Consider the following 20,335-nt stretch of genomic DNA (forward strand, 5'->3'; position numbering starts at 1 on the left):
TAGAAATGAAAAAAACCTGGCCTACTTTAAATTTAAAACGCCTTTGAAAATTTGATTAATTAGCTAAAAGTATTAAACTGGATTTTGATATGTCCCACAGCGGTGGTCGCTTACAACTTGTCGGCTTTCCGCCACCCCAGCTCCATCCCAACCGACCAACCACCCAGCCACAGCCCCTTCCACCGACCAAGTTCTCGGTTTCGCTTCGGGTAGCCACCGAAGCTTTTTGGCCAAAAAATACAGTTAGTACGAACTGGTAGCTACTCGAAGGCGGACGTGTTGCCGCCCGTGGTCTAAGCCGTGACAAAAACACGTTTACGAGACTTGTTCGTTATTTCACGCGCGCGTAAATCAAACCCGAAAAGAGAGGCAAAGGCTAGAGCAAAACAAACCAACACACAACAAAAAATGTGAGTGCAGTAACGGATAGTGTAGCTGTAGTTGTAGTTGTTATTGGGGATAGTGTAACCATGAACTGGCCCGCAATAAACCCAAAGAATTGATTACAATATTCGCTTATAGGGGGTATCCGGGTGGGGATTCGTAATTGCAATTACCAAGATTTAACCACAAAAATACATTTCGCGTATGGCACCGCGCTCACACACGCATACAAAATGCGAGTATATTGATTTCTGGCATTATTTATTAATGATTTCAGCAATAAAATTGCTTACAAAATCCGTAACACACACACACACACATGTCCCAAAACAGGGATCCGGCGGCGGTACACCTTGACGTATTTCAAAACGTCACCCCATTCTCGGGGGATTTTTGGTAGCTGACAGTGCTGCCAAGTGCCAGGACGAAGGAGAGAAAGACCTGCCTGTCGTCAACAAGTCTATCAAGAGCACGTTTGTCATTTTTTTTGCACTCCCAGAACCAGACCCAGCCACCAGCCCCCGGCCCCCACTTGTCAGTCTATCTGTCTGCCCCTGTGTCTGTGTGCTAGTGTGTGTCTGCTTGTGTGAGTCACTTTTCTGTTTGCCAATTTGAAGTTTTGTTTGAAACTATATTGTCCGTCCCCTCCACTCACTCGCTGCTGACGCTGTCGCTGTCTCTCTCTTTGGCGCATTTTCATTTGCATTTTGTCTGCTGCTTCGCGCGTCGCATAGCGAAAATCAATTGTTGTATGTAATAAACGCCAGCCAGAGCCCGAGAGAGCTTAGCCAAGCGTTGAGCTGCCAACCAGCCAGCCAGTTGGCTCTAAAGCTGCCAAAATCAGGTTTATTTTTACATAAGCATTCTGGATCATACGATATAGATTTCTAATAAAAAACTGAAAGGAAAACTCTGCAGTAATAAAAAGTTTCAATAGATTTTGGTATTCAGAGCGGAACTAGATCGTACATTTTATGAAGTTCCATTCAGTTTAAGACCAGTTTGCTCACTAAAATTTAAAAGGCAATTATGATATTGGATGTAGCAAAGTTTTTAGACTGAAACTAAAATTCTAGGGCACTAATTTGTCTCGTACACAGTGCGACAGTAAATTTCTTTGAGAATTAGTGCCACCAAGAATTAATGTCTAGAAATATGACCATAACATACAAAAACAATTTGTTTTAAATGCCAAAGTTGAAGAAAAATTAAAAATGGTGGGAAACTTTAACTTTGGATGGCTATATCTTCAGGTATATTCACTCTATCGAGACGAATCAACAATTCTATGAAAGGTCATACAATTTTCTTTTCACATTACTAAATTTTATAAAAGTTTAATTTTTAAAAAAGATTTTGGCCAAACTAAAGTATGAGGAAGTGATCTGCTCAACCAGGCTTACACCAAATTTTTGCCAAAGTACTTTCAAAAGCTTTAATTTTGTCGCACAGTATTGGCAAACATTTGGTTTGTTTTTCAAATGGCGGGCTTCATGCTAAATCTTTAAAAATATCCTGCTTTTCAGTACCTTCCACTACTAAAGTAAAACAGTGCCTCTTTCTATTGAAGAATCCTTAGGACTTGACTTAAAGTGTAGCTCTAAGATAAAATAACCTTAAGCTGAATGGAGGGACTCCCATGGGTGCCCCTGTTAACTGCAGAACTGTTGCTGCTGCTGTTGCTCTATTCAAATTGAGTTGTTGTTTATTCATGCATTTGTTGCACTTCTACGCGTTTTTATTGTTATACCAACACCCGCGCGCAAACACATGTGGACATGCACACACACTCATTCATTCAGTCATTCAGTCATTCAGTCACCCACACCTCTCCTTCTCCGCATGGCAAGGCACAGGGTTGACTTGTCTCTGTCCAAGAGGTATTATTATTAGGTGAGGCAGTGCCAAGAGAACGTTTGCTGTTACATTTCAGACTCTGATGAGCAGTGTGGATGCCAGCAAATCATTAATAAATCAGCGGGAGGCAACAGACCTCATGCAACTTTGAAGACCGGTTTTGCCCCTCACCTTATACTGTGATCCACACTATGCCCTTGTGCCCGTGCCCGTTGGCCTGACATTTCTATGCTTTCTGCTCTGCAAAAGCTCAAGTGTCTGTTACGTTTAAATGTCGGCTCACAGTTACATCTAAAATTACAGACAGACACACAGACACACAGACACATATGTATGCGACATGTGTGTGTATTACACATGTATGTCTGACATGTGGCATTTTGTAAACATATATGTACGTATGCATATGGATGTCTGTGCTTGTGTTTAAAGTGCACTTTCACTTTTTGTGACCGCCACCCGCCTTGTGCTGCTGCCGCTCCCACCTACCCCCGCACCACACAAACTGCTAAAAACAAAAACTGGCAAAACGACAATCATGAGCAAGCACCTCCCTTCCCTCTGTACCCCTCTCTCACACATCTCTGGCTGGCTTTTTCACTGTTACTCTCTTTTCCTACAGCTCTGCCTCTCTCGCTCACTCTCCCTCTCTGGCCACACTCTCACTCTCACTCTCGAAAAGTTTGTGTGTTGGTACAAAAGAGCAACAGCAAGAGGAGGAGCAGCTGCTGCTGCTGCAGCGAAGTGCAACCGGTTGAGGTAATCATGTTTTGTTGCCGTGTTCCAATTGCCATTTCCACCAAAGTAACATAATCATAGAAATGCAGAGAGAGAGAGAGAGGGAACAGAAGGAGGGGAACCAGAGATATACAGATACATGTGTAGAGGAGGGAATGGGAATGCTATCGAGAGAGAGGGAGAGTGAGTGAAACAGTGCGAGTAGCATGGCTTAAGCGTATTATAATTAGAAATGGAAATACGGCTTTCGATCAATATTGCTTGTAGCCGGTACACGTATGACATTTACTTTAGTTTTTCGATGAGAGATACATAGAATCAGTAGAGAGAGAACTAGATTTCGATACATATATACAATCTTCTATGCTATATCATGATTAAAAGATAATGAAAAATGCTATTTAAATACAAAACGGGTTTCTGGATGAAAATAATAATAATATTTTGCCAGAAGCATTGACATGTTTCCCCAAAGCAAGTGTTTTGGTACTCAAATACCAATTCTATATCTAAGGGATTCGCAAAGGTAATAACTAACGCAAACACGTAATAACTTAATTTGTGGTATATTTATTATTTGTACGGTGCATTTCTAGGAGCTTCTTATAATGCCTATATAGTATAAAGTAAAGCAAGTACAAGTAAGTACAAAGTATAAGTATAGTAAAGAGAAGTACATATTTCTGTGATTATTTCGTAATTTTTTTTTTGGCGGTTTCACTAGTATTCTCGCTGAGTCTTTCGTTTTATTGCTTGGACTTTGTTTTCTTACTGTTGCTTTTTTCTACCACTTCCTTAATCTTTCGCTTCATCTCTTCTTCTGAAAGTAAAAATTTATCCACTGTACTAAAAAATTCAAAAGGATTCATCTTCATCTTCATTGGTTTTCAATAAAACATAGACCCTATCTGCACTTTTTCCAAATATAAGTCAAACCATTCACCGAAACTCCCATTAAATCTCATACGGCTACAAAAAAGGAAGTGGGGGAAAACAGCATGAAAAACATATTACGCATACGCTGCGTTGTGCCCACATTCAAACTTTTTCGTTTGTGAACATTTTGTATGAGATTAGATTAGCGCGGAAAATTTATTTTTGCCGTGTCAATGAACATATGCATATGAATACAGAAAACATTCATGCAGACCCTTAATCAAAATGCAATTAAACAGAATTATGGTTTAGCCCCGAATGATAAAACAATAATTAGATTGCGATTAGGGGGAGGGGTGGAGCAGACATCTGGGTGTTGCCTAATCCACTTTTCCCATGGTCCACTTTGGCCCTAATCATTTGTCCCGAAACTAATCCAATCTGCTCTTGCTGTGAATTCATTTCCATTTCCATTCAGGGAAAGTGCCTCCGACTTGATTGATTTGGTTGTGCAGAGGAAAACTTAGCTTCTAGGACCTGCATGCGGAATGGGGCCATCCATCAACGTCACTAAATTGGGGGCGCAAAAGCGAGCAACAAAACAAGAGATTAAATAGGAAGATTATCTGCAAGAAAGCGAAAGAAATTAAAGAATGAATTTGTAGAAAAAAAAGCGCTTGATGGGAAATTAGTAGAAATTAAGGGATGCGTCTTAGGCAAAGAAAAGCTATGGAATGTTACAGAAGGGACTGTATGCTTGAAGTCCCTAAAACACTTTTAATTGGAACTCTTTTGCCATCATTATTCGAAGACCCTGAAACTGTACTCATATATCCATGGTCCATAGTCGGACTATGCCAGGAAAAGGCAAATGCGCACCGAGTGAGAGAAAAGAGAGGAGACAAGATGTAGTGCAAAGAAGAGCCAAGCAAAAGGGCCAGAAGTAAAGAGTGGGAGAGACAATCAATTCAATAATCCAAACAGCAATCAGTATGCATCCCAGACTGAGCTCCACTTCGATTTTCATTCCGCATTGGCCTCAAACTCGGTTTGCATTCGCTTCAGGAATTCAGGGGTTCAGAGGAGTTGTCAGGGTGTCAGTCAGCCCTGCACCATCCACCTCTCTGGCACACACACCTAATAAAGGCTTATTTACATATGAATGTGCCTGTCCTTGTCCGCACACACGAGTCCCACACGTGTAAATTGTGTAAAAATGTGAGACGAACCTCATTTTGAGTTGGCATTTCCACCTGACATCCGACTGGAAGGTGAGTCCTAGTCCTGCCATGGTGATGATGCCATTCCTGTGACCCTGCCATGACAACAAGTGCCAAGTTCTCCATCTCCCTGGCCCCCCAAAAAAACTGTGCAGACTGCATTCATTTGTTTGCGCTGTGGATCGGTGCTTTTGGGGGGGGCGGCCTTTTGCATTCAAGTGCATTCCCAAGTTTTGTTGTGCACTTTCCTTCCCCCCCTCTCTCTCTCTCTCTCGCTCTCTGTCTGTTGGAAAATCTCTTCTTTACACGACGCGCCGCGCCGTTAGACTAACAAGCTTTGCTTTGCTTTGGTTTTTTTATGCCACTTTTTAAACGCACATGCCATGCACAAAAAGCAGAGGATACTCCGGTTTTTTGTGGTCCCCTTTTGATGGAATTCTGGATTGTGTTTAAATAAATTTACTTAATTAAGGAGTTTTTCGTTAGTCATTCAAAAAACAAACCATATTTTCTTTCTCTCTACAGTACCTTGATAATTGTTATTTTTGGAGGGAGCAGAAGCAGATAATATTCTAGATCGAAAGGAAATCTCGTAGCTCCTTTGCCAAATAAGAGCATCTACACTTCGAATACCCTGCCTTTTGGCTACTCATTTCCTTTGCCGTGGATCTCGGCATCGCTCTCTCGTGGGTATTTGCATTTGCTGTGCGCTTTTTCGGCATTTTCATTCTCTACAAACAACAAACAAATCAACTTATTTGTCTGTTTCCTGCTCGCTTTTTTGTTGGTGTCTGTTTTTGCCACTTTCCTTGCATCCTTGGTGTGTTGTTGCAGCTTGTTTGCTCGGGCACTGATTGAGTGCAGCCCACACTCATGCAAATGCAAATGCAAATGGGAGGCCCAGCTTTGACTTTGGCCAAAAGCCAGAGTTGATTATGGGGCCCCCAAAAACAGAGAAAAGAGACCACAAACAAATGAGAGAATGGGGAAAATGAGCCATTTGCCGAGCAACCTATGGACAGACCTTAAACGGAATAACTTTCGAATTGAGATTATCCGGAAAATCCTTGGGGAATGGCCCTAAAATGTGAACAAACTCTTTCTGCTAATTGGTATAAATTGTGGGTGGCTTGGGGGTGGCTTTTCTCCCAACGCCTACTTCAATTTGGAGTTCATTAAAAAGTTAAATTAAATCTATCAACGCAGCAGCCCGCACCCATTATCGTCAGAGAATCCTTCCCCATCAACATCATCAGCAGCATCATCATTATTGGTGGTGGGGCTGCTCATCAAATCGCTTCGAGTTTTAATTGAAATGTCAGGAGTCTCCCAAAATGGTTATGGCCAAAAAATTGAAATAAATTTTCCTATGAATATTTTATGGAATTTTGTTGCTGCCGCTGCTTCTCTGCAGCCACAAAAGGGGGACTGGGAAAAGTAGAGAAGGAGATAAATAGATAGATGGATATGCTCTCATAATTAATACAATTGGTTTGCCCTCGATGGATGGCTCTTACTGTGATAATTGAAATCGAAACGAGTAGACAGCAATTCATAAATGTCTAAATATATTGGCAGGACGAATGAAGATTGAGACTTTAGAAGAGGACTGAAGGCCTGCATCGAAATGCATCGAAAATTCTTCCATAAATTCAAACGAAACTCCAAACAGAATCGTTTGAAGCCACAAAACCCCCCTCCCACAGATATAGCAATCTTTCTCTCCCATTTGGAACACACATTCTTCATTCCAGGATCTACTTAACTCATCTTTGTTGCTGCCCCCTCGAAATGCATTGCATTCCGCTTGTGGCACAAACAATCACTCGCTTCAAACTGTTATCGTTTCCCCTGCCCCTGCCCTCTCTCTCAGCCAAGCCAGAACTATTCGCCAATTCCCAACTCAACTGGCCAATAAGCACCCCCCTGCCCCCTCCTCTTCGCTGCTGCTCAAACAAACGATGGATCCATCAATGGGTGGGCAAACATTCCATCATCATCATCATCTTTATCGTCTTTATCATCGTTTTGTAATGTGCAGGAGGAATCGAAGAGCAATTTTTATCCGCTCGTTCTGCCGTGTCCTCTTGTCGAAGGAGGAGGGGGAGTCCTCCGATAAAGCCGATAAGGGGGAATGGAGGAGGATGGAGAATCGTTTGCCAAATCAAATCTTTAAACTTGTGCAGGCAGCGAGAGCTTATCGCTGCCTCCCCTCCTCAGGCAGAATTTTGAACCCCTTCCCCACCTCCCTTCAGATATCAATCCACAACCCTTTGGAGCAACGCTCTCTTGTGCTTCTACATTTGGTGATGCCCCTGTCCTGCCCCTCGTCGCGCGTTTCATCCCCTGCTGGCCCCCCTTGATGCCCCTCTTCATTCGCTGCTGGCCCTCTCGATGCTCTCCATCCTCTGCTGACCCCCTCTCGATGCCCCTCTTCATTCTCTGCTGCCCCTCCTCAGTCTCTTTGATGCCCCTCCTCATGCTCTGCCGCCCCTCTCGGATGTCCCTCTATCTACTGCCACTTGTCTGCCAATAGTTTTGCAATAAAGTTTAACGCATTTTTATACCCTGTAGGAGAGTAGATCGTGGAGGGTATCTACCATATAACCAGCATATACCTCCAGAACATCTCCGTTTGAATGTTGTTAGCCACAACATCAAGGGCTCATATTTTGTGGATATATTTTTGTGAATATTACAGTCAGACAGAGATATAAATTACAGTCACCTTTGGACCTTTTGGACACCTTGTTTTGGCTCAATACTCCTATAGTTATTCCTTCTAAAATACCTCTTAAGCAGATATCTTTCTTTGGATGGAGGGTATTCTTTGTTCTATATTTGTTGAGTAGTACTTAAGGGGTATCTTGTAGTCCACATAACCTCCCACAGCCCTCTCACTTTGTTTCAACTTTCTTTTCGTTTTTTGGCGCACCCCTCCACTTCTTTCGGCCATGCACTTTTTGCTACATCATCGATTTTTATTGAAATTGACACTATCTATGGGCCGAGGAGAGCAGAAGCTCCATAAAACGGGCGTTCCGGGCGTGAATCTTTATAACAATCTCCTGTCCCTGTCCAGTCCTGGCACAGGGACACTTTTAATGAGCAGCCAGCGAGGCGAGGCGTATCCATTCGGCGACAATGAGGAGGAGGACCCCCTCGAAAGTACTTTATAAAGTTGCTAATTGGATTTGATTTCGGAGAGATATGAACATAAATTTGATTAAAAAATCTTTCTAGCTCTGGCTCCATTTGCACATTTTCCTGTCTCCCTCCCTCTCGCTCTCTGTGTCGCTCTGTGTGTTCCGCCTTTCAGTTTTTTCATTAAGGTTGCACAGAAAATTTCATTAAAAATTTATTACCAACTTTTTGTTGCGTCTGTTTCTGTTCCAGTGTGTTTTTGTGTCTCTGGGCGTGGATGTTCCCTTTCTTGGCCATCTGTTTATTGTTTTTTTTTTTTGTCAGTGAAGCTAATAACCAACAAAAGTTCAGAGAGACATAAAACAAGGGACTCGGAGAGTAAGAGAGTGAGAGAGGGTCCAACCAGTTAATAAAAAACAGCAAAAATGAAACGGACAAACAGTAAAAGTGGCCAAAAGTGGTGTTGGCCAACACACAATGCAATACAATGCTCGTGCTCGGTAGCATCTGCGACTCTCTTGCTTATGAGTGTATCTCTGAATCCGAATCCGAATCCGAGTGTTTGTAAAGATGCTCAACTGGTTTTTTGTTAGCCACAATAAAAGCCAGGCCAACAGCAATGGCCAGCAGCCAGAAGTGCAGAAGTGTCAGAGAAAACAAAAGTAAACGACGCGAAACAAAAGCGTTAAAAAGTGTGGCAACAACAAGTGGGGTATCGTAAAAAACACACACACTCCCCACGAGAGTGGAGAAGGGTTCTCGGAGGGAGGGGAAGGGCCCTACTTGCTATATGGTTCAACATATTCAGAAATCCAAATTGAGTCAGTAAGTCAAATCGAATTCGTGCCGGGATTGCCATCCAAGGCAAGAGGAATCCATTCGGGGAAGAAGGAGGAGGGTCCATGAGAACCCATTCAGAGAAGAAGTAGGAGGAAGGGTTCATTTCAGTGGGAGAAGGAGGCGTTATGGTAATGCATTCAGTGCGCATTCATCTGTGGAAAACATATATAAATATCTGATTAAATTATACTTACTTATAGCGCGGGAAGTTCTGCGGCCAAATGGGGGCGACAACCAATTCCGCGTTGAGTGGATTGCCATTCGGCGGAAATTTTCCATTTGCTTTACTCAATTAATGGTCCCAGTCGGTCGGTCGGTCTGCAGATGTAAATAAATAAATGTAGGAGGTGGTAGCAGAAGAGAATACTAGGGTTTATAAATGGATGTCTTGAATCCTTAATGGTCAGACTGGAATTTGGCTTTAAAATCTTTTGAAGAAACATTTAAAATGATAGAAAACTTCCACTTTGGGTAGCTAGATCTTTAGGTATATTCACCTTATTCACATGAATCAAAAATCCTGAGAAAGATCGTACAATTCTCTTTTGAATTCATAGATTTCTGTGGTTATTCGCGTTGCAAATGCTGAGTGAAAATTTTGAAAGTGGGCAGACGTGGTTGTGGACTTTAAAAAAAAGATTTTTGGGGTTATGTTGCAAAATCCCAGTACGAGGAAGTGATCTACTCAGCCTTGTGGAAAGGGCATTAATAGATTTTATTTGTGAGCTCTTTGGTGAGCATCTTTCTGGGATATCATAAACTTCGGATATAATTCCGAGCCGGAGTCGTGGGTGATTCCTAAAGACCTCTGCGAAGGAACATAAATCTTAAAACAGTGTTAATTTAAAGCAGAATTAAACCAGTTCAAGGATGAACTTTATTAATTCCCAACTAAGACTCTGAGACACAATACACCTTAAGCTCCAAACAAAAGTACTCATTATATCCCCTACGAAATGTGATGCCTGCCCCCCTGTTTAATGGAGCCGCATAAATTTTCTGTTCTGTGGAACAACTGTTGGAATTTTATGTGTGAGCTTTTAAAATCAAGTACCCATCACATAGCCCATGGCCTGGCCCTGAATCTCATCTCTGAACCGAACTCTCATCTCATCTGGATCTCATTTACGACTCTCTTTCGTTTTAGTGCCTTCTATTATGTAAGAGTCATTAGCTTGGCCTCAATTTTATGGCTGATTCGGAATCTCGTACTTCAATAATGAAATGAGAAAAGTACGAATGCAATTTATGGTAGGGGACGGGATGGTGTGCTATGGTATGGGTATTTTTTTCTAATTCGCTCGTTGCCTGCTTAATGACTGAATCCCCTTTTCGCAGCTGGACCTCCCCTCCCTCCCTGGAGAGGTCATTCAAGTGGTTAAAGAGCTTCCTTTCGGGTGGAAGGGTAGGGGGTAAATTAATAAGTTTGCGGCTTGTCCTGATGGGGCGGGGGCTGGTGGAGCCACTCGACAGCAAAACAGAAATTCCAGAGTGAAGTGGACAGTTCTCCTAAAAGGGTTTTAGAGCATGCTTGAAAAGCTCTAAGGTCGCTATTTATTATCATAAGAGATCCGGTTATGCTATGACCTGAAAGTGCGTTTTAAAAGGGGAATTGGTAGTGAAAGGAGAGGCACTGTACAGCGAAAGATGGGTCTATGCTGTGTCGTCCTTCCATATTTTACTCATAACTGCGCGAGTGAGCGGTGCTAGAGAGCCAGGGGTTGACGCACGAGGCGAGTGAGCCAAGGGTTGATGCTTGTTCTTTTATAAATTTATATTCCTTGTTCTGTGCTTCCAAAACCTGAAAACAAATTCGCTTTTGTTTAACAATTTCTGAAAAATTTCGAAGGAAGAACTGCACTCCATGGCTCTAGGGTTAGACGGTTAGACAGGGTTAGACGCTTTCAACGGTTCTAGGCCCCCTAAATGATATGATCCCCGAACTGATCCCATAACTTTAATCGAACTTCTCTGCTTAAAAACAATTTCCTTAACTTTTATTCATGGAAAATCCATTTCCTTTCACAGCTGCAGCAGTACCACCATTACCATCATCATCATCGTGTTTAATGGAAACGATGCCTGTAACAATCATGTAAAATTGGTATAAAAGAAGAGCAGGAGACGGCGATGAAGAGCGGGAAAAACGCAGGAAATGGGAATGAGAATGAGAATGAGAATGGGAACCAGAAACCGAACCAGAACCAGAAAACGAGCATCGCATCGTACGAGTGGCAATAACACATCAAATTGGTATTAGAACTTGTTACAGTTACTTCGAACCATCGTCTGGATGCCCCCTTACTAAAAGTAGGCGTGGCCACATACTACGTTACAGTGCGGGTACAAATTGGTAGAGACACCGACACCATCCCCACCGACGGGCAGGCATCATCATCATCATCATCATCGTCATCGTCCTTGTCTCTGTCTGTCGCTGGGATGCAACATAAAAGTCAATTAATGTACAATTACAACAACCCAAAGAGCAGCTACTGACAGGAGTGGAAAGGAGAGAAAGCAGAGCACAGAGAGAGAGAGAGTGTGTGTGTGTGGAAATTACTGCAAATTACACGCAACGAGAGGGGGAAACGGGGTCTAGGAGCGCCAAGTTGGAGCAGGAAACCGCGTGGACCGAGGAGGCACTGGAACAGCAGGAGCTGGTTCCATCATCGCCCTCCCCAGTCCGTCGACATTGCCATCCATTGTCCAGTCACAGCCTCAGCAGAGGGCGAGACGACGGTGGCGAGGCTGGAGCTGAAGCTGGAGCTGGAGGTGGTGGCTCCTACAAAATGACTTTCGTTAACAAGCTGAGCAAAAGCTTCCGCTGGCTTCGTTGCTCGACATTGTGCGCAATTTTGTTTTATATGTTCTTCATTGGCCTGATATTGCACAGCACCAGCCACAAGCTGCAGCAGCACCAACAGCAGCAGCAGCAACAGCAGCAACAGCAGAAGGACCAAAAGGACCCAGGAGGCAGTCACAGCAGCAGCAGCAGTAGCAGCATCAGCACCAGTAGTGCTGCTGCTGCTGCTGCTGCCCAAGAGGCTGCCAAATTGGCGCCCAATGTGGGGCACCATCAGCAGCCCTCCCTCGTGGCGCCATCAGCCAAGGAGGAGAAAGCGCAGAAAGCAGGAGGAGTAGGAGGAGGCCTGGCCACAGGGACAGCAGCGGTTTTGTCGTCCAGCAAATCCCCTAACCAGCCAGAAACAGTTATTTTGGCGGCCAGCAATGTGAACGAGAAGCAAATACTCGCAAAAGCTTTCAAACGGTAAGTTTTCGCTGGGAATCGGAGGAGCTTTGTGGTGGGGCTGGAGGGTCTGATAATTTGGCGGCAGCTTCTTTATTGTTACGCATAACGATGGGGCCTGGGGCCTGCCCTTCGATCCCTGGACAGAGCAAAGGACTCGCCAAAAACACCATAAAAGAGCCCCTACAGTCTCTGCCATAACTCTATGTACGACAAATTGTGGGAATTAGTGGCAGCATCGAGTTCGAGTGATGGATGTCCATGTAGCTCGTTCTGTTGTAGGATGGGGGGTTGGGGCAGAGGAGGATATTGGATCAATAAAGCCACAGAGAGACGCAGAAAGACAGAGATTTGTTGTCCCTTATGATTTTGATTTTGATTTTGATTTGTTCCGAGCAATCAGAGAATAATCGAATTACCAAGATAACAAACATTGATTGGAAGGACAGGCTTAAGCGGGACTAAAGACGAGACTTAAGATTTATGGAATAGTTTCAATTATATTTTCAGCACAATTTAAAGTGCTTTTCCTGCCAGTAATTTCCTTGGGGAAAACCCTGTTGATTCCTATCCGGCTGACTTGCACAATTCCCCTAATTACTTTAACTATATAAAGCGTTCGCTCTCCGCACAAGCGATTAGGCAATTGGGCAATTACTTGGCCACACTAGAGGTCGTAATAGATTCTTTTTACATGGGGGTGGGGCAGAGTATCTCAAAAGTTTCCCCCAGTCATGGTCTTGGGGTAAAATTACAATTTGATGCTGTGTCTGTGGGGTTCTGTGGGCTCTGGGGCGAGAGGTTCTGTGCGGGTTCTTGGAGGGTAATCAGGCAGTCAAAAGTGCCCGAATATTTTCATAACCAAAAACTTGAGGTGTTGAAAAGAGGAATTTTCCAGGGGGAAAATTGTACTCAAACTGTCACTGCAATTTCTCGTTTTTGGGCAAAGTTTTTTGGTCAAAAGTTTGTGGCAGGAAAACTTTAAAACTTCAGCTCGAAAAAACTCATTTCGATTCAATAAATAATAAAATGGAAAGACATGCCAGGGTGGTCTTTGATTTTGGGCCCCAGGCAGGGGCCGCACGGATATCCTGTTTGTCCTCTCCGTCTAATGAGAATTTATGCTAGTTCAATTAAGTTCCACATGCAAAATGGAAATGACACAATTTTTGGCCTTCAAGCTCTCATCTCCCTTTGGGCAGTGCATCTGCTTGATTGCTTTCGGCTCAAGGCCATCTCCACTCCATCCTTTTCTTTAATTTTCCTGAATGCCGATTCGAATGCCTGCAAGTACCTACAGCTTTTTACACATTTTGAAGTATGATAATCATCTCTGAGGGCAAAGCTGTCCATCAGCAGAGCATTCACTGTGAATCGCCTTAGGCATGAGGCTCCCTCACAGTGCGGCAAAGCTAATGCCCGACACCCAAGGACCTTCCATCGCTTCCTCGCTTCTCTTCAGGGCATATCACACTTTGGGAGTGTGGCCAAGCGTGTACGCATTTGGCGTTTACATTCGTGTTTGTGTGTGTTTGCATTTGCATTTGTGTTTGTACGCGCACACATGTTTGTGCATGAGTTTTATTAATATTTGATAAAAGGATAAAATTGTAAAACCATTCGACACGACACTCCTCTCACTCGAGGCACAAAATTCATTTCGAATTTCCATTCTAATAAAACTCAAAAACATTTCGGGCATTCATTTTGTACTACAAATCAAATTAAATTCCATTAAAGAGCCACAGTGAAATGCCCCAAATATTATTCCGTTTTTTTGGGCAACTTTAAGGTCCTTGGAGGGGGTTTCTGTGGGTTTCTGTGTGACTTGTCGCCTTGGCATTAAACTGCAATTAAACTGACCAGAAAATGTTGTGATAATTGCGTTGCTGTCTGAAATTAACAGCCTTCATTTTGTGGAGGCCCTCTCTGCTTCTGTCCCTCTCTTCCGGCATGTAAATTCCATTTTAATAATGCGGTTGACAATGGGCTTTTGGGGGGCAGGAGGTAGAGAGGGTAGTGTGAGGACATGTGCCATTTTTAGGAGCAATTAAATTTTATCTGCCATGGAAACTGCAACTGTTGCCTCGTTGAAAGGGGGGACACTGTCATAAATTTTAATTGTAAACGGTATACCTCTCTCTGACTCTCCTTCTCTGTCTCTCTCTTTCATGCACCATCGACCGCCTGCTGGCCGTATGTGGCAGTTCTGTTTCCAATCTCATTCCATATGCATGACCGATCCGATCCCGATCCAGCCCACTGAGGCGTGTGCTAATGTCCTGTGTCCAATCCTGACTTTTGCTTCCAATTAGGCATGCCATGCCCTCCTTCCATCCTTCCATTCTACCATTCTGCCACGCCATTGCATTGATTGGAGACTGCGCTAAAATGGCGCACTTCCTTTTCCGCTGCCGCCGCACAAAAGTATGCAATAAACTTTCGGCTAAACTTTTGCACGCAACACGCGGCCAAAGTTTTCTTTCTTTAGAAAATTGTTGGGAAAATGTACAGCGAGCGACAGAGAAAGGGAGTTGGCTGTCTAGTAGTTCGCTGGTTAGTTGATTTTCAGTTCATTTTCTAGCGAAAATATGATGTGTTTTGCGGAGAGTAATTAATGTACGGAATACAGACTATTTAAGGATTATTTCTTGTGTCTAAAGTTAGAGCTCTTTGGAGAAATGTTTAAGGTATTCTTTCTATAGAAAGATCTTTAATTTAAAGTATATTTATACCAAGGAGCTAAAATAAAAAGCTTAAAAACTTCAACAACTTTTAAAGGCAACAATTTTCCAAGTTTAAGCTTAACCTCTGACCAAAAGAAGTGCTAAAAGAGTAAGAAGAGACACAAAAAGTGCAGAGAGAGACACAACATAGTGTAAGAGAGAGAAAGAGAGAGCAATGGGATGCATGGATAAATCCGAAAAACATGAATATGTACTCCAGCTGTCGGTGTATCCTGCCATCAAATAATAGTTTTATGCACCACTCAAAAACCTTCTATGACTGTGTGATCCTGTAGGCCAAGTCCTCAGACAGACACCCAAGGACGCCCTCTCTATGGAACTGTATGGCAAATGCAATTGGCCAACTTCAGTGCTACCGCAGGCTTATGCAAAATGCACTTTGCGCTTTGTAACAAATCTCCTCCCTGCCCCCGTCCTTTACCTCCGGACCTCCAGGGGAAAAGCAAAGGGGGTCCCTGCTTAGGGCTTGAGAGGACAACCGTGTACTTCCTTTTTCCATTGGGAGACGAAGCTCCTTTTTGAAAAGCTTCAAATGCACAAAAATGTACGAAACGAATGAATTTCGTTTGTGGTTTTCCCTTTTTTTTTTTTTGTGATACCCTGGCCAGGGGGTATTTGTGATTTCACAGAGAAAAAGGGTTCATGAGTCCTGCATTCATAGACACAGTCATCACAAATACATATTTTCAGCAAATTAATGTTTTACTTGCCCATTCTCTCTAACAGAATATAAAATAGAGTAAAAGTGAGCGAGAAAAAAAATAAAAATTTTCGGATCTGACACAGTAAAAATACGGAGAACAGCTTCGTTCAAATCGTTTTAGGCGAGCGATTCTATTTAACGATAAATATATCGATTATATGCTCATTCGGAATATAAGCAGATTTAGGGTCTGATTTCAAGCACTATTTACACCTTTTTAATTGAAATTTATATAGAGTTGAATGCATTTTCTTAAACACTATAACATATGTGGATTTATTTGTTATGGAATTGCATACAGTTGTATTTGTTTATGAATTATTCATCGTTTTGTCGTGTTCAGTTAGGCAGACTGTGGTTTGGTATTCTTTATAAGTGTTGTAGTTTTTGTGTAAGAGTAGTGTGGTTTATTGATTGTTTATCCACATCTTATTCTTCTCCTCTTTCTTTTCCTTTTCCTCTTTCTGTTCCTCTTGTTGTCCCTCTTTCTTTTCCTCTTCCTTTACCTCTTGATCCTTTTGCGAGGGGCAATCCTGAAATGGTGTCTGCATTTGTCCTGCTGGCTTAGATGGGGGTTCACCCCTTTCCAGACGATCAAGTTCCAAATTGATAAGTCTTATTTGCTCCCGGTCGTACTCCAGCCAATCTGCTATTTTCTTATCCATTTTTGTGGATTCAATTTAATAAATTTAGTTGAGATTTTTCTAATGTTTGTTCCGTTCCGTTGATTTTCTAAACGAAACTAATGTTTGGAAATGATTTTCCGTATGATCCGTATGACATAAAAGACTGATGTTCCTTTTGGATTTGGTTTTAGAAAGGGCTGCTTATCCTTTATCGTTACGTAAGGGTATCTAAAACTTTGGTTCCACAAAAAAAACAGCCTTTTCATGTCTTTTTGTGTGGGTTTTTGTTTTTGTGTGGCATTTACTTCCTTGCACGTACAAGATGCCAAAGAAAGAAACTCAAAGCGAAAAAACTTTGTTTTTATATTCAAGGATTTGCTGCTTCTCTCTTTCTCTGTGTGTGTGTGTGTGTCTCCCCTCTTTGATCCAACTAAGCAAACGACCGCAAACGTTTCTCATATACATTTCACCCAAGAAGCAAAACGAGGAGCCCGAGAACGTGACCGAGCGAAGAATTAAGAGAGAGAGAGAGCAAAGTTTCAAGAGCCAAAAAGACGAGTTTCGAGAGGAGAATTGGTGGAGGTGGAGGTGGCAGCAAAAAGAGTAGAGGGGAGGCAACTTAAAATCGTTTTAGTTGCAACTTTATTTATTTATCAACTATATGCTAATGAAACCACTGTGCGGTGGCTGCTGCGGTGGTTGTTGCTGCCTCCTGCCTCCTGCACCACACAGCCACAGCCATTGCTGTCTGCTGTCTGCTGCTGCTGCTGCCACTTCCACTGCCATTGCCGCTTCCGTTTCCGTTGTGTCCCCACGCACACACAGACACAAGCACAATCACAATCACAAACACAAACAATGTTCCAGGCGAAGACCGCGCAATCTCCATCCACTCCCCTCCTTCCTCTCCCATTCGCTGATTATTCCGGCGGTTAGATGGCTTTGACTTTAAGCAAGGCATATTCCAGAGAAGGTAAAGTACTACAGCATTCGTTTACTGCACATCTGTACCTTCTGTTTTTTGTATCTTGTATGCTGCCTCCCACCACTGGGTAGTCCCAATGAGCAGCTTTAATGTCTGACACCTGTTTTGGGCATTCGCACTTCATTGCCAAGAAGAGGGCGTGGGGACAGCCTGTGGGCTTGAGAAATCATTAGACAGCTGTCATATGCAGCCTGCGGTGGCAGGTGGCAGACAGAGACAGAGCCAGGCCCGGCTTTCACAGGAGGAAGCCACAAGACAAGTGTGCAACAGGGAATTACAACCGAAATGCCTTGGGGGCAAGCCTTGAGGTCCTTAATGTATAATGTACATTTGATTAGTGCCCCTCCAAGTCACTTAAATTTCGAAATTATCTCACAAGCATTTGAGGAATTCAAAGCAGTTGTGGGAGGGATACCCCAAGGATGTAATTTCTGATATATTTTCCACCTTTCTGCCATTCCAGAGCTGATCGCAATCATGATGGACGTCTGTCCATCCAGGAGTTGGGCCAATACATCAATCGACGCATTGTCGAGCACATCGATGAGGCCATCATGAACAATGCCCGCGAGTTCCGGCGCGTGGACATAGGTCCCGCCGATGGTCTGATCACCTGGGACGAGTACCATCGGTTCTTCCTGCGGGAACATGGCATGACGGAGGCGGACATCGATGAGCACGATGAGATCAGGCACACGGCCCTGAATCGTAGGGCGCGCGAGGACATGATGCGGGACAAGGCCCGCTGGTCGGAGGCGGCACGCACCGATCTCTTCACACTGACGATCGATGAGTATCTGAGCTTCAGGCACCCGGAATCGAGTGTGTCCAATCTGCTGGAGCTGGTCGATGATCTGCTGCGGCAGTTCGATCAGGATGGGGACGATCAGCTGACGCTGGAGGAGTTCTCCGACCTGAATGTGGACGATGATGATGATCTGCTGCGCAAGTCGCTGATCTCCAAGACGCTGGTGGAGCGCCGGGAGGAGTTCAAGCGGATCATCGACAAGAATCACGACGGCAAGGCGGATCGGGGCGAGCTGCTGTACTACGTGAACCCAAAGACACCGCGCTATGCCCTCCAGGAGGCGGCCACATTGTTCAGTCTCTGCGATGCGAACAAGGACGAGCTGCTGACGCTCAAGGAGGTGCGTTTCCCAAGGGTTTTTTCTGGAATATAGTTATGAATTTTGTTTGTTTTCAGATGACTGACAATGCAGAGATATTTCTGCAGTCCAAGATGATCGACACCGCAAACAGTTTTCACACTGAATTCTGAATAATTTTACTTATATTACTCCTCCTTCTGGCACTCCCTTTTACCCTTCAAACCCTTTGAGCATTTATAGTGATATTAATTTGTAAGTTGTTCATTCTTTTGTTCATATATCCTTCTGTAAGAGGTAGAAAATCATGTTCTGTGTGATTTTTCAATAATTAAAACATAAGCAATGCAAGGAAAATCAAATAATAAATTGAACACAAAATACTCCAATTATAAATATAAATATACGTAATCTTATGAAGCTCTAAAGAAGAGGGTTTTCTTGAAGGGATGCGGGATGCGGCACATCCTCTTGTCAAGGATACAGACTTCAGATAAATCACAAAACAAATCTGAAACATTAATTTATTCTCCCCCTTCTGCCCGGCCTGGCTGCCAAATGATTTTGCCGCGTGTTTTAACAAAGTATGAAATTAAATTTGTGCCACCTTTGCAGTGCTCCTAAGAGCACTTCTTCTCTTCCAGCTGAGCTGACAAATCACTCCACATTAAGGATAAGTCCTTGTTCAATTTGTTTGTTTGGTTGTAGATGCTCCCCTGCAGATAAATAAGGCACAAGGACGAAACGAATGATAGATAAGTGTCACTGGCAGAAAGAATTTCTAAGGCATCGCTCTGTCTCGCTCTGTATCGCCTCCTGCCAAAGCCTGATGGATATCCTTGAGAGCGAACTTAACAAGCAATTGACTTTCTGATGGGTGTTAATACTTCTTTAATCGCCGGTCTTACGCTTACCTACGAAAATCATTTAAAATGCACGGCAAATATTGATGGATTTTGGGACTAAGCGGAGTCGAAGCATCACGAACGGCATGGCATACACAGGATACAGGATACAGGATATAGGTGTAGGAGTGGGAGTGGGAGTGGGAGGAGCATAAGCCGGATGCTCTTCCATGGCTACGTGTCATGTGCAAAGAATGTGCTGTCCGGATAACGTTACGGGAATAATAATCCCAGGAACCAGGACACCAGGACACAGCAACCTATCAAAGGCAGACACAAAGTAAGTCCTGGAGGAGACTCAAAAAAGGACGAAAAGAACGATGCGAGCGGTGGGTAATTGAATCTAATTGTTCGGAAGCGCAGATAATGAGCACGTAAAACGCACAGGACTGGCAGGATGTGCAGCAACCGGAGCTTAAATGAAACAGAAATAGAAACAGAAGTAGAGGGAGAGGGAGAGGGAGAGGGAGAGGAAGTGAGAGAACCCTCCTCAGACATTAAGCAAATAAGCAAACACATCAATTCGGTTAATAACATACACGAGCAGGACATGCCAACAGGACGGTGCATATGAAATGAGCCAAGGATAGGCCTGACAGAGGCCTGGCTGCCAATGGATGTGGGTCTCTGCGAGACTGGGTCTGCCCTGGTGATGAGTGCTTGGGTTTGGTAATGAGTGGTGCGATGCGATTGGGGGATAACGGTGCGAATATAGAGTGCAAATTTAATGGAGAATTATAGACTGAAGAACGATCTTTGATTTGGGAGAAGTAATGAATTATCTGAAGGAAATATATAGTACGAAAACATAGAAGTTATTCCATTTTGGACTGAATAACGATCTTTGATTTGGGCAAAGGAATGAATGGTATTAAATCAAAGGCACCTATAAAATATCTATAGCTCGAAGTATCCTTGTAATTCTAATACTGCCAAGAATAGATACCCATAAAA

General features: G+C 43.3%; 1 protein-coding gene across 1 annotated transcript; it reads left to right on the forward strand.

The window, feature by feature from the left end:
- Positions 1–271: 271 nt before the first annotated feature.
- LOC6594049 (45 kDa calcium-binding protein) lies at positions 272–18,847 on the forward strand. Its single transcript, XM_026994486.1, has 4 exons — positions 272–410; positions 11,088–12,330; positions 17,834–18,518; positions 18,575–18,847. The coding sequence occupies exons 2-4, from the start codon at positions 11,852–11,854 to the stop codon at positions 18,647–18,649; spliced, it is 1,239 nt and encodes a 412-aa protein (XP_026850287.1). The 5' UTR covers positions 272–410; positions 11,088–11,851; the 3' UTR covers positions 18,650–18,847.
- The last annotated feature ends 1,488 nt before the right edge of the window (positions 18,848–20,335 follow it).

Source organism: Drosophila persimilis, unplaced genomic scaffold, assembly GCF_003286085.1.
Source record: "Drosophila persimilis strain 14011-0111.01,24,50 unplaced genomic scaffold, DperRS2 tig00003933-arrow-pilon, whole genome shotgun sequence".
Taxonomy (NCBI): domain Eukaryota; kingdom Metazoa; phylum Arthropoda; class Insecta; order Diptera; family Drosophilidae; genus Drosophila; species Drosophila persimilis.

Excerpts from the sequence above, each read along its gene's own strand:
- LOC6594049 (XM_026994486.1), top strand. The coding sequence starts at position 11,852 with ATGACTTTCGTTAACAAGCTGAGCAAAAGCTTCCGCTGGCTTCGTTGC. Across the intron at positions 12,331-17,833 it reads CTCGCAAAAGCTTTCAAACG|AGCTGATCGCAATCATGATG; the intron begins GTAAGTTTTCGC and ends CTGCCATTCCAG. Across the intron at positions 18,519-18,574 it reads AGCTGCTGACGCTCAAGGAG|ATGACTGACAATGCAGAGAT; the intron begins GTGCGTTTCCCA and ends GTTTGTTTTCAG.